This window comes from Ascaphus truei, chromosome 5, assembly GCF_040206685.1.
Source record: "Ascaphus truei isolate aAscTru1 chromosome 5, aAscTru1.hap1, whole genome shotgun sequence".
Classification (NCBI taxonomy): Eukaryota; Metazoa; Chordata; class Amphibia; order Anura; family Ascaphidae; genus Ascaphus; species Ascaphus truei.
This window is the reverse complement of record NC_134487.1, coordinates 4304837-4319770: the sequence shown is the minus strand read 5'-3', so window position 1 is coordinate 4319770 and position 14934 is coordinate 4304837. Positions and strand designations below refer to the sequence as shown.

Genomic DNA, 14934 nt, shown 5'->3' with positions numbered 1-14934 from the left:
CCATACGTGAGCACGGGCAGGATACACGGGTCACATCCATACGTGAGCACGGGCAGGATACACGGCTCACATCCATACGTGAGCGCGGGCAGGATACACGGCTCACATCCATACGTGAGCGCGGGCAGGATACACGGATCACATCCATACGTGAGCACGGGCAGGATACATGGCTCACATCCATACGTGAGCACGGGCAGGATACACGGGTCACATCCATACGTGAGCGCGGTCAGGATACACGGGTCACATCCATACGTGAGCACGTGCAGGATACACGGGTCACATCCGTACGTGAGCACGGGCAGGATACACGGTCACATCCATACGTGAGCGCGGGCAGGATATACGGGTCACATCCATACGTGAGAATGGGCAGGATACACGGCTCACATCCATACGTGAGAATGGGCAGTATACACAGGTCACATCCATACGTGAGCACGGGCAGGATACACGGGTCACATCCGTACGTGAGCACGGGCAGGATACACGGGTCACATCCATACGTGAGCACGGGCAGGATACACGGGTCACATCCATACGTGAGCACGGACAGGATACACGGGTCACACCCATACGTGAGCACGGGCAGGATACACGGGTCACATCCATACGTGAGCACGGGCAGGATACACGGCTCACATCCATACGTGAGCACGGACAGGATACACGGGTCACACCCATACGTGAGCACGGGCAGGATACACGGCTCACATCCATACGTGAGCACGGGCAGGATACAGGGGTCACATCCATACGTGAGCACGGGCAGGATACACGGGTCACATCCATACATGAGCGCGGACAGGATACACGGGTCACATCCGTACGTGAGCGCGGGCAGGATACACGGGTCACATCCATACGTGAGCGCGGGCAGGATACACGGGTCACATCCGTACGTGAGCGCGGGGAGGATACACGGGTCACATCCATACGTGAGCGCGGACAGGATACACGGGTCACATCCATACGTGAGCACGGACAGGATACACGGCTCACATCCATACGTGAGAATGGGCAGTATACACGGGTCACATCCGTACGTGAGCACGGGCAGGATACACGGGTCACATCCGTACGTGAGCACGGGCAGGATACACGGCTCACATCCGTACGTGAGCACGGGCAGGATACACGGGTCACATCCATACGTTAGCACGGGCAGGATACACGGGTCACATCCATACGTGAGCACGGGCAGGATACACGGGTCACATCCGTACGTGAGCACGGGCAGGATACACGGGTCACATCCATGCGTGAGCACGGGCAGGATACACGGGTCACATCTATGCGTGAGCACGGGCAGGATACACGGGTCACATCCGTACGTGAGCGCGGGCAGGATACACGGGTCACATCCATACGTGAGCACGGGCAGGATACACGGGTCACATCCGTACGTGAGCGCGGGCAGGATACACGGGTCACATCCATACGTGAGCACGGGCAGGATACGCGGGTCACATCCATACGTGAGCACGGGCAGGATACACGGGTCACATCCATACGTGAGCACGGGCAGGATACATGGGTCACATCCATACGTGAGCACGGGCAGGATACACGGTCACATCCATACGTGAGCACGGGCAGGATACAGGGGTCACATCCATACGTGAGAATGGGCAGTATACACAGGTCACATCCATACGTGAGCACGGACAGGATACACACGGGTCACATCCATACGTGAGCACGGACAGGATACACGGGTCACATCCATACGTGAGCACGGGCAGGATACACGGGTCACATCCATACGTGAGCACAGGCAGGATACGCGGGTCACATCCATACGTGAGAATGGGCAGGATACACGGGTCACATCCGTACGTGAGCGCGGGCAGGATACACGGCTCTCATCCATACGTGAGAATGGGCAGTATACACAGGTCACATCCATACATGAGCGCGGGCAGGATACACGGGTCACATCCGTACGTGAGCACGGGCAGGATACACGGGTCACATCCATACGTGAGCACGGGCAGGATACACGGGTCACATCCATACGTGAGCGCGGGCAGGATACACGGGTCACATCCATACGTGAGCACGGGCAGGATACACGGGTCACATCCATACGTGAGCGCGGGCAGGATACAGGGGTCACATCCATACGTGAGCACGGGCAGGATACACGGGTCACATCCATACGTGAGCACGTGCAGGATACACGGGTCACATCCGTACGTGAGCACGGGCAGGATACACGGTCACATCCATACGTGAGCGCGGGCAGGATATACGGGTCACATCCATACGTGAGAATGGGCAGGATACACGGCTCACATCCATACGTGAGAATGGGCAGTATACACAGGTCACATCCATACGTGAGCACGGGCAGGATACACGGGTCACATCCGTACGTGAGCACGGGCAGGATACACGGGTCACATCCATACGTGAGAATGGGCAGTATACACAGGTCACATCCATACGTGAGCACGGGCAGGATACACGGGTCACATCCGTACATGAGCGCGGGCAGGATACACGGGTCACATCCATACGTGAGCACGGGCAGGATACACGGGTCACATCCATAAGTGTGCCCGGGCAGGATACGCGGGTCACATCCATACGTGAGAATGGGCAGTATACACGGGTCACATCCATACATGAGCGCGGGCAGGATACACGGGTCACATCCATACGTGAGCACGGGCAGGATACACGGTCACATCCATACGTGAGCGCGGGCAGGATACACGGTCACATCCATACGTGAGCACGGGCAGGATACACGGTCACATCCATAAGTGAGCCCGGGCAGGATACAGTGGAAGTTTCCTTTGTGAGATTGTCTTATTCTTCCAAATGCTCCATCTCAGTTTTATTCAGTCGCCAGACCCCCCGCCCCCCCCCCCCCGTTGACCCTTGCCGGCCCCTCTGTAGAGTTGCCATGTGTTGACCATTGTTTTGGTCTTGCTGAGATTCATATGGAGGCCACTTTCTTGCCTCCTTCAGCAAGCTCTCTGATTGGTGGCTGGAGATCGTATGTACACGTTGTGTGTATTCTGTTGCGGGAAATAAGAGTGGGTGGTAGGAGAAATATGTGATAGCGCAGAGTTAGCCTTGTGTGTAAATGTAATGAGAAGCCACAGAGGAGCCACGGACTGTTTCCTCTTTGTGTGTAAATGTAGTGAGAAGCCACAGAGGAGCCACGGACAGTTTCGTGTTTGTGTGTAAATGTAGTGAGAAGCCACAGAGGAGCCACGGACAGTTTCGTGTTTGTGTGTAAATGTAATGAGAAGCCACAGAGGTGCCACGGCCTGTTTCCTCTTTGTGTGTAAATGTAGTGAGAAGCCACAGAGCCACGGACTGTTTTGTCTTTGTGTGTAAATGTATTGAGGAGCCACGGACTGTCTCCTCTTTGTGTTTGCTCAGTCAGCACCACCTCGCCCTGCGCGTGGAACGTGTGCGTGGCCAGGAAGGCCCCCGTGGTGGGCTCTGACAGCAGCTCCTCGGGGGGCTCAGACAGTGAGGAGGAGGAGAAAACCAACATCATCACCGAGACTATCAGTACAGGAGCCGGACACGAGACCATCAGACTCACCGTGGACGCCAAGAATGAGAAGGCGACGTTTAGCAGGTGAGAGGGGAGCGGTCAGCATCGCCGGTCACTCAGCATCGCCGGTCACTCAGCTTCTAAGCACAGCCTGGGACTAGCAAAGCAAGTCTGACCATCAGCTTATATGGGCTCCGTGTGAATGGATTTTCCAGGCAAAAGGTGACACATTGTGTGCTCATTTGCATGTCATTTCCCAGAATCCCTTGCTGCAGTGGAAGTGCTGTGTGCTGGGTGATAATGATGAAAGGCGGGGTTGCAGACCTGTCTAAGACATGCAAATGAGCATACAGGAATATTTCCATTTGCTATATGCTTTACTGTGGAGGGTTTTTGTCACTTTTTTTACCCACCATAACTTACGTAAGTGTGGTAAAACCTATCCCTTGCTTCATTTTTATATAGCCGGTATAACCAACCCCACACTGAGGAGACCCATTAAGGTCGAAACAGTCTGTCTGTGGGTGGGTTTACTGGCTATGCATCTTAACCCTGGCTGTGCTCAAAGCTGTGACCATGCAGCAAGCTTAAGCCTATAGGGAACCATGTTGAATGGTTTTGAAGCAAAAGGTGGCAGTAATATTTCCATTTGATATATAGATGTACGTGTGTGTGTATATATATATATGTGTGTGTGTGTGTGTGTGTATATATATATGTGTGTGTGTATATATATATGTGTGTGTGTGTGTGTGTATATATATATATATATACTAGCTGAGAGCCCCGGCGTTGCCCGGGATGTTTGTGGTGTGGGTGTGGCATTTGGGTGAGGAGTGGTCAACGCGGCCCATGTGCGGTGGTAGTGCTGCTGTGGCTGTACTGATGGTGATTGTATCGGTGTGCTGATTTTGGAGGGTTTGGTGCTGATGTGGGGGTGCGGATGTGGGGGTGCGGATGTGGGTGTGCCGATGGGGGAGGTGCAAAGGTGCCGATGTGTGGGTGCTGATGGTGTTGATGGGGGCTGGGATTGGCGGGGAGCCGAGAATGCCAGTGTGCTGGGGGGGCATGGGATAGCGGTGTGCTGATGTGGTTTTGCTGGGGATAGTGTGTGTGTGTATACGTGTGTGTGTATACACACGTGTGTGTGTATACACGTGTGTGTGTGTGTGTATACATTGTATGTGTGTGTGTGTGTGTATACATGTGTACGTGTGTGTGTATACATGTGTACGTGTGTGTGTGTGTGTACGTGTGTGTGTGTATACGTGTGTGTATACGTGTGTGTATACACATGTGTGTGTATACACATGTGTGTATAGACGTGTATACACATGTGTGTGTAGACATTGTGTGTATGTATATATTGTGTGTGTGTGTGTATACATGTGTACGTGTGTGTATACACATGTGTGTATACACATGTGTATACACATGTGTGTATACATGTTTGTGTGTGTCTATACATGTTTGTGTGTATACATAGTATGTGTGTGTGTGTGTGTGTACATGTGTGTGTGTGTACATGTGTGTGTGTATACATTTGTGTGTGTGTATACATGTTTGTGTGTGTGTATACATGTTTGTGTGTGTGTATACGTGTGTGTATACATGTGTGTGTGTGTGTGTGTATACATGTGTGTGTGTATACAGTATGTGTACATGTGCGTGTGTGTATGTCTCCATGTGTGTGTATACACGTGTGTATACACGTGTGTATACATGTTTGTGTGTATACATAGTATGTGTGTGTGTGTGTGTATACATGTGTGTGTGTACATTTGTGTGTATACATGTTTGTGTGTGTATACACGTGTGTATGTGTGTGTGTGTGTGTGTGTGTGTGTATACATGTGTGTGTATACATGTGTGTGTGTATACATTATGTGTATGTATACATGTGTGTGTACATGTGCGTGTGTGTATGTCTCCATGTGTGTGTGTATGTCTCCATGTGTGTGTGTACGTGTACATGTGTGTGAGTATACGTGTACATGTGTGTGTGTGTACGTGTCTACGTGTACATGTGTGTGTGTGTCTACGTGTACATGTGTGTGTGTCTACGTGCGTGTGTATACGTGTGTGTGTGTCTACGTGTGTGTGTGTATACGTGTGTATGTGTGTCTACGTGTGTGTGTGTCTACGTGTGTGTGTGTCTACGTGTGTGTGTGTCTACGTGTGTGTGTGTGTACGTGTGTGTGTGTACACGTGTGTCTACGTGTGTGTTTGTACGTGTGTGTTTGTACGTGTGTGTGTGTGTGTGTATACGTGTGTGTACGTGTGTGTGTGTGTGTGTGTAAACGTGTGTGTCTGTGTGTATACGTGTGTGTCTGTGTGTATACGTGTGTGTCTGTGTGTATACGTGTGTGTCTGTGTGTATACGTGTGTGTGTGTGTGTATAGGTGTGTGTGTGTGTGTGTATAGGTGTGTGTCTGTGTGTATAGGTGTGTCTGTGTGTCTACGTGTGTCTGTGTGTCTACGTGTTTCTTTGTGTCTACGTGTGTCTGTGTGTCTACGTGTGCCTGTGTGTATACGTGTGTGTGTGTATACGTGTGTCTGTATAGGTGTGTGTGTGTGTGCGTGTGTGTCTGTCTACGTGTGTGTGTGTCTGTCTACATGTGTGTGTGTCTACATGTGTGTGTCTGTGGACGTGTGTGTGTGCCTACATGTGTGTGTGTGTGTGTGTGTGCCTACATGTGTGTGTGTGCGCCTACATGTGTGTGTGTGTGTGGTCTCTGTGTGTGTGTGTCTCTGTGTATGTGTATGTGTATGTATATATATAGTGTGTGTGTGTATGGAGGGTTGAGGCTGGCAATGAAGGAATGGGGGGGTGTGGGGGGAGAGCTGCTTACCTTGCAGTCGGCAGCATGTTCCTCGAGGTGAGGCCTCCTGCAGGGCGGGAGCCCCCCCGGCAGGGCGGGAGCCCCCCCACTGCCCTCCGGCTCGAGGTGAGGCCTCCTGCAGGGCGGGAGCCCCCCCACTGCTCTCCGGCTCGAGGTGAGGCCTCCTGCAGGGCGGGAGCCCCCCCGCTGCCTCCGGCTCGAGGTGAGGCCTCCTGCAGGGCGGGAGCCCCCCCGCTGGCCGCTGGCCTCCGGCTCGAGGTGAGGCCTCCTGCAGGGCGGGAGCCCCCCCCGCAGCCCCCCGGCTCGAGGTGAGGCCTCCTGCAGGGCGGGAGCCCCCCCCGCAGCCCCCCGGCTCGAGGTGAGGCCTCCTGCAGGGCGGGAGCCCCCCCGCTGCCCTCCGGCTCGAGGTGAGGCCTCCTGCAGGGCGGGAGCCCCCCCGCTGGCCGCTGGCCTCCGGCTCGAGGTGAGGCCTCCTGCAGGGCGGGAGCCCCCCCGCTGGCCGCTGGCCTCCGGCTCGAGGTGAGGCCTCCTGCAGGGCGGGAGCCCCCCCCGCAGCCCCCCGGCTCGAGGTGAGGCCTCCTGCAGGGCGGGAGCCCCCCCCGCAGCCCCCCGGCTCGAGGTGAGGCCTCCTGCAGGGCGGGAGCCCCCCCGCTGCCCTCCGGCTCGAGGTGAGGCCTCCTGCAGGGCGGGAGCCCCCCCGCTGCCCTCCGGCTCGAGGTGAGGCCTCCTGCAGGGCGGGAGCCCCCCCGCTGCCCTCCGGCTCGAGGTGAGGCCTCCTGCAGGGCGGGAGCCCCCCCGCTCGAGGTGAGGCCTCCTGCAGGGCGGGAGCCCCCCCGCTCGAGGTGAGGCCTCCTGCAGGGCGGGAGCCCCCCCGCTGCCCTCCGGCTCGAGGTGAGGCGGCGGTGCCTAGGAGCGTTGCAGGCGGCGCCGGGTAGGCTGGTCTTTGCTGTGAGGGGGGTGGGAGAGGTGAGCCGGTGCCGAGGAGCGTGCGGCGAGGCCCGTGGGTATGCTGCCTCACCCATCCGGCCGCTCCCACGTGGATGTGAGGCGGGAGGCAGCGTGTTGTGGCCGCTCCCCCGCGTGTGTCCCGGGCGCTCGCTCCGCTCCCCCGCTGACTGTAGCGGCGCCGGGGTGTGAGCTTGGGGGGGGGGGGTGTGAGCTTGGGGGGGGGTAAGCTTGGGGGGGTGAGGTGTGTGTGAGCTTGGGGGTGTGGGAATGTGTGTGTGTGTGTGTGTGTGTGTGTGTGTGTGTGTGTGTGTGTGTGTGTTTTTTTTTTTTTTGTTTTTTTTTGTGGACCTTTGGCCCGTCACTCCGCCTCAGGGGCGGGCCAAGGGGGTGGTGTGAGTGTGTGAGGCCAATGAGAGGTGTGCGGGGGCGGGCGGCCCAAGGGACCAATGAGATTGCCGCTAGGGACACCGGACATCCAGGCAGGCAAACATACAGTGCTTTCACTAATATAGTATAAGATACATATATATATATATGTGTAGAGGTATCGGTACCGTGTTAGCCGAGCTTCAATAATCAAAAAATAAATAGATGATACCGTTCTGTGGCTAACGAAATGCTTTTATTTGTGCGAGCTTTCGAGATACACTGATCTCTTCTTCCGGCGATGTTACAATGAATGAAGCAAGTGAAATGAAATATATATATACACACACACACACACACACACAAAACAAGGGCAGTTGGCACACTGTAAACTGATGATCCACTGATGCTTATCCCATATGCACACATGAAAAGAGATATTTACCAGATGTTGGTCCGGGAAACAGAGACAGCACACAGCCAGGAAAGTACACAAAAACTGTATTCATAAGAAGTACATGGCACTGCATCCAACGTTTCGGTCATCAGAATGTGACCTTCCTCAGGGACGTACCTGTGTGCTGTCTCTGTTTCCCGGACCAACATCTGGTAAATATCTCTTTTCTTTATATGTATGTATGTATGTATGTATGTGTATGTATATATATCTGTGTGTATATATCTATATATATATAATAAGGGAACAGCTGGCACTCCAATACAAAGCATAAACACTGGTGCATGTCCTATAAAAATAAACATAGAAAAGCAGTTCACCCCAGCAGGAAGCAAACAAAACACAGCACTCAAGGTTAGTGAAAAAAAAAACCTGTAATCAGTAGAAATACAGCACAAGTATGACCAACGTTTCAGCCCCATGCAGGACATGCCTCAGGGTTTTTTTTTTTTTTTTTTTTTTCACTAACCTTGAGTGCTGTCTTTTGTTTGCTTCCTGCTGGGGTGAACTGCTTTTCTATATATATATATATATATATATATATATATATATATATATATATATAGATATACATATATATCTATATATATATATATATATCTACATATACATACATACAGTATACAGCAACAAGGCGTGCACTGATCAAAAATAAGTGTATTGGGTGCGTTGTGTCCGAAGGAGAAGTGTAAAGGCAAAACACAGGAGACGGACGCTCTAAAACTGCAAAAAAGGGAACGTATATGCGTACATATATTTTATACACACATGCACACAGGGGACACACACGGTAACACACACACACACAGGGGACACACACACACAGGGAGACACACAGTGACACATACACACACACAGTGACACATACTGTAGTGCCGACGATTATTCTAAAATAAACCTGGGGCAATCTCCAAAAAGAACCAGGTCCATGCTGGGTACATGCTGGGTCCATGCTGGGTCCATGCTGGGTACATGCTGGGTACATGCTGCGACATTTCAGTGACATTCCTGCAGACAGACTAATGGCCCATCGGATTAACAGCGGGGGTCCCTGGCATTCAAACTGAATAGGGCTGCCAGGGACCCCTGCTGTGTTAATGTCACTGAAATGTCGCAGCATGTACCCAGCATGGACCCTGCATATATCTAGCTAGTTTTAGGCAAGTTTTAGAATACTCGTTGGCTCGTCTGGACACACACGGTAACACACACATACACAGTGACTCATACACACAGTGACACACAGAGGGACACAGACACAGGACACACACACACTCAGAGACACACACACACACTAGGTGACACACACACACACACTCAGTGACACACACACTCGGTGACACACACACACACTCAGTGACACACACACACACTCAGTGACACACACACTCAGTGACACACACACTCAGTGACACACACACACTCCGTGACACACACACACTCCGTGACACACACACATACTCCGTGACACACACATACTCCGTGACACACACACACTCCGTGACACACACACACTCCGTGACACACACACTCGTGACACACACACTCCGTGACAAACACACAGACACTCGGTGACACACACACAGACACTCGGTGACACACACACAGACACTCGGTGACACACACACAGACACTCGGTGACACACACACAGACACTCGGTGACACACACACAGACACTCGGTGACACACACACAGACACTCGGTGACACACACACTCGGTGACACACACACACACTCGGTGACACACACACACTCGGTGACACACACACACACACACTCAGTGACACACACACACACACACACACTCAGTGACACACACACACACACACACTCAGTGACACACACACACACACTCAGTGACACACACACACACACTCAGTGACACACACACACTCAGTGACACACACACACTCAGTGACACACACACACTCGGTGACACACACACATACTCAGTGACACACACACACACACACTCAGTGACACACACACACTCAGTGACACACACACACTCGGTGACACACACACACACTCGGTGACACACACACATACTCCGTGACACACACACACCCTGTGACACAGACACTCAGTGACACACACACTCAGTGACACACACACACCCTGTGACACACACACACCCTGTGACACACACACACCCTGTGACACACACACACCCTGTGACACACACACACCCTGTGACACCTACACACTCCGTGACACCTACACACAGTGTGCTGTGCCGTGTTTATATCGCTATTCTCCGTCACATATACCTATCCAGGAACAGCGCCCCCACAGGCTGCCACTCGCTGCCCACTGAGGTTCCTATTAACCCTTTACTTGTATCACATTAGCTGCTCTCAATCCGTTCTGTACAAGTGCTGGGATCTGTTACGTAAGCAGAACATCGGACTTGTTATATCTGTTTTACTGTTCTCTTTGCTTGTTTCCCTTCTCTCTCATATCTCGCCCCCCTCTCTCTCTTATATCTCCCCCCCCTCTCTCCTCCCTCTCTCTGCCCCCTCCTCTCTCCCCACCCCCTCCTCTCTCCCCACCCCCTCCTCTCTCCCCACCCCCTCTCTCTCCCCTCCTCTCTCTCCCCCCTCTCTCTCTCTCTCTCCCCTCTCTCTCTGCTCCCACCTCTCTCTCCCCTCCTCTCTCTCCCCCCCTCTCTCTGCTCCCACCTCTCTCTGCCCCTCCTCTCTCTGTCCCCTCCCCTATCTCTCCCTTCTCTCTCTCTCTCTCCCCTTTTCTCCCTCCCCCTCCCATCTCGCTCCCCCCCCCCTCCTCTCTCTCTCCCCCCCCCCCCATCTCTCTCCCGCTGTTGGTACTGCTCAGAGTCTTTACACCTGCAGGGTAGGTACAGCATGCCAGGAAAGGCCCCCACCCCTCCAAACACCCCCTGGGAAAGGGAGAGTCTCCCCTGGGTGCCTCCTGGGTCCCTTTCCCACAGCTCAACCATTATAGGGACTCCCCGTATAGCCAGACATCGCTGTGTAGGGTACGAGAGTATACTGTCACACGGCAGGTTTGCTATACACTGCATGTAGTTAGTAACCCCGTACAGCCAGACATCGCTGTGTAGGGTACGAGAGTATACTGTCACACGGCAGGTTTGCTATATACTGCATGTAGTTAGTAACCCCGTACAGCCAGACATCGCTGTGTAGGGTACGAGAGTATACTGTCACACGGCAGGTTTGCTATACACTGCATGTAGTTAGTAACCCCGTACAGCCAGACATCGCTGTGTAGGGTACGAGAGTATACTGTCACACGGCAGGTTTGCTATACACTGCATGTAGTTAGTAACCCCGTATAGCAGCCGTCGCTGTGTAGGGTACGAGAGTATACTGTCACACGGCAGGTTTGCTATACACTGCATGTAGTTAGTAACCCCGTACTGCCAGACATCGCTGTGTAGGGTACGAGAGTATACTGTCACACGGCAGGTTTGCTATACACTGCATGTAGTTAGTAACCCCGTATAGCAGACATCGCTGTGTAGGGTACGAGAGTATACTGTCACACGGCAGGTTTGCTATACACTGCATGTAGTTAGTAACTCCGTATAGCAGACATCGCTGTGTAGGGTACGAGAGTATACTGTCACACGGCAGGTTTGCTATACACTGCATGTAGTTAGTAACCCCGTATAGCAGCCGTCGCTGTGTAGGGTACGAGAGTATACTGTCACACGGCAGGTTTGCTATACACTGCATGTAGTTAGTAACCCCGTACAGCCAGACATCGCTGTGTAGGGTACGAGAGTATACTGTCACACGGCAGGTTTGCTATACACTGCATGTAGTTAGTAACCCCGTACAGCCAGACATCGCTGTGTAGGGTACGAGAGTATACTGTCACACGGCAGGTTTGCTATACACTGCATGTAGTTAGTAACCCCGTATAGCAGCCGTCGCTGTGTAGGGTACGAGAGTACACTGTCACACGGCAGGTTTGCTATATACTGCATGTAGTTAGTAACCCCGTACAGCCAGACATCGCTGTGTAGGGTACGAGAGTATACTGTCACACGGCAGGTTTGCTATACACTGCATGTAGTTAGTAACCCCGTATAGCAGACATCGCTGTGTAGGGTACGAGAGTATACTGTCACACGGCAGGTTTGCTATACACTGCATGTAGTTAGTAACCCCGTACAGCCAGACATCGCTGTGTAGGGTACGAGAGTATACTGTCACACGGCAGGTTTGCTATACACTGCATGTAGTTAGTAACCCCGTACTGCCAGACATCGCTGTGTAGGGTACGAGAGTATACTGTCACACGGCAGGTTTGCTATATACTGCATGTAGTTAGTAACCCCGTACAGCCAGACATCGCTGTGTAGGGTACGAGAGTATACTGTCACACGGCAGGTTTGCTATACACTGCATGTAGTTAGTAACCCCGTACAGCCAGACATCGCTGTGTAGGGTACGAGAGTATACTGTCACACGGCAGGTTTGCTATACACTGCATGTAGTTAGTAACCCCGTACAGCCAGACATCGCTGTGTAGGGTACGAGAGTATACTGTCACACGGCAGGTTTGCTATACACTGCATGTAGTTAGTAACCCCGTACAGCCAGACATCGCTGTGTAGGGTACGAGAGTATACTGTCACACGGCAGGTTTGCTATACACTGCATGTAGTTAGTAACCCCGTATAGCAGCCGTCGCTGTGTAGGGTACGAGAGTATACTGTCACACGGCAGGTTTGCTATACACTGCATGTAGTTAGTAACCCCGTATAGCAGCCGTCGCTGTGTAGGGTACGAGAGTATACTGTCACACGGCAGGTTTGCTATACACTGCATGTAGTTAGTAACCCCGTATAGCAGACATCGCTGTGTAGGGTACGAGAGTATACTGTCACACGGCAGGTTTGCTATACACCATGTAGTTAGTAACCCCGTACAGCCAGACATCGCTGTGTAGGGTACGAGAGTATACTGTCACACGGCAGGTTTGCTATACACTGCATGTAGTTAGTAACCCCGTACAGCCAGACATCGCTGTGTAGGGTACGAGAGTATACTGTCACACGGCAGGTTTGCTATACACTGCATGTAGTTAGTAACCCCGTACAGCCAGACATCGCTGTGTAGGGTACGAGAGTATACTGTCACACGGCAGGTTTGCTATACACTGCATGTAGTTAGTAACCCCGTACAGCCAGACATCGCTGTGTAGGGTACGAGAGTATACTGTCACACGGCAGGTTTGCTATACACTGCATGTAGTTAGTAACCCCGTACAGCCAGACATTGCTGTGTAGGGTACGAGAGTATACTGTCACACGGCAGGTTTGCTATACACTGCATGTAGTTAGTAACCCCGTACAGCCAGACATCGCTGTGTAGGGTACGAGAGTATACTGTCACACGGCAGGTTTGCTATACACTGCATGTAGTTAGTAACCCCGTATAGCAGACATCGCTGTGTAGGGTACGAGAGTATACTGTCACACGGCAGGTTTGCTATACACTGCATGTAGTTAGTAACCCCGTACAGCCAGACATCGCTGTGTAGGGTACGAGAGTATACTGTCACACGGCAGGTTTGCTATACACTGCATGTAGTTAGTAACCCCGTACAGCCAGACATCGCTGTGTAGGGTACGAGAGTATACTGTCACACGGCAGGTTTGCTATCCACAGCATGTAGTTAGTAACCCCGTATAGCAGACATCGCTGTGTAGGGTACGAGAGTATACTGTCACACGGCAGGTTTGCTATACACTGCATGTAGTTAGTAACCCCGTACAGCCAGACATCGCTGTGTAGGGTACGAGAGTATACTGTCACACGGCAGGTTTGCTATACACTGCATGTAGTTAGTAACCCCGTACAGCCAGACATCGCTGTGTAGGGTACGAGAGTATACTGTCACACGGCAGGTTTGCTATACACTGCATATAGTTACTTGGTAGTAACATCAAAGTCTCTAACACAGCTGAACCCAGTTGGAAGGTCCTTGGGATAATAGCTGCACCTTAATATATATATATATATGTATGTCTTTATTTATATAGCGCCATTAATGTACATAGCGCGTCACAGCAGTAATACACGGGACAATCATATAAATAACAAATAATACAAATAACAGAGCATGGGAATAAGTGCTTCAGACATGACAGTAACATTAAGGAAGAGGAGTCCCTGCCCCGAGGAGCTTACAATCTAATTGGTAGGTAGGGAGAACGTACAGAGACAGTAGGAGGGAGTTCTGGTAAGTGCGTCTGCAGGGGGCCAAGCTTTATGTATCATGTATAGTATCAGCCACGGAGCTACACATATATACTTCGTTACGGAGGTGTGTTTTAAGTTGGGTCCTAAAGGTGGATAGAGAGGGTGCTAGTCGGATTTTGAGGGGAAGGGCATTCCAGAGGTGTGGGGCAGTCAGTGAGAAGGGTTTAAAGCGGGAGAGGGCTTTAGATACAAAGGGGGTAGAGAGAAGACATCCTTGAGCAGAACGCAAGAGTCGGGATGGTGCATAGCGAGAAATTAGGGCTGAGATGTAAGGAGGGGCAGAAGAGTGTAAAGCTTTAAAAGTGAGGAGAAGAATGGAGTGTGAGATGCGGGATTTGATCGGAAGCCAGGAGAGGGATTTCATGAGGGGAGATGCTGAGACAGATCTAGGAAAGAGTAGAGTGATTCTGGCAGCAGCATTTAGGATAGATTGTAGGGGAGACAGGTGAGAGGCAGGAAGGCCGGACAGCAGGAGGTTACAGTAATCAAGACGGTAGAGAATGAGGGCCTGAGTCAGAGTTTTAGCAGTCGAGCAACAG

At 52.1% G+C, this 14934-nt stretch overlaps 1 protein-coding gene across 1 annotated transcript in view; it reads left to right on the top strand.

Annotated features, from left to right (window-relative positions):
• Nucleotides 1–14934, top strand: part of PPP6R2 (protein phosphatase 6 regulatory subunit 2) — a 210669-nt gene that overhangs the window by 171453 nt on the left and 24282 nt on the right. The window contains exon 21 of the mRNA XM_075599251.1: nt 3403–3607. Within this exon, the coding sequence (XP_075455366.1) occupies nt 3403–3607 (205 nt within the window). The remainder of the gene's footprint in view (nt 1–3402; nt 3608–14934) is intronic.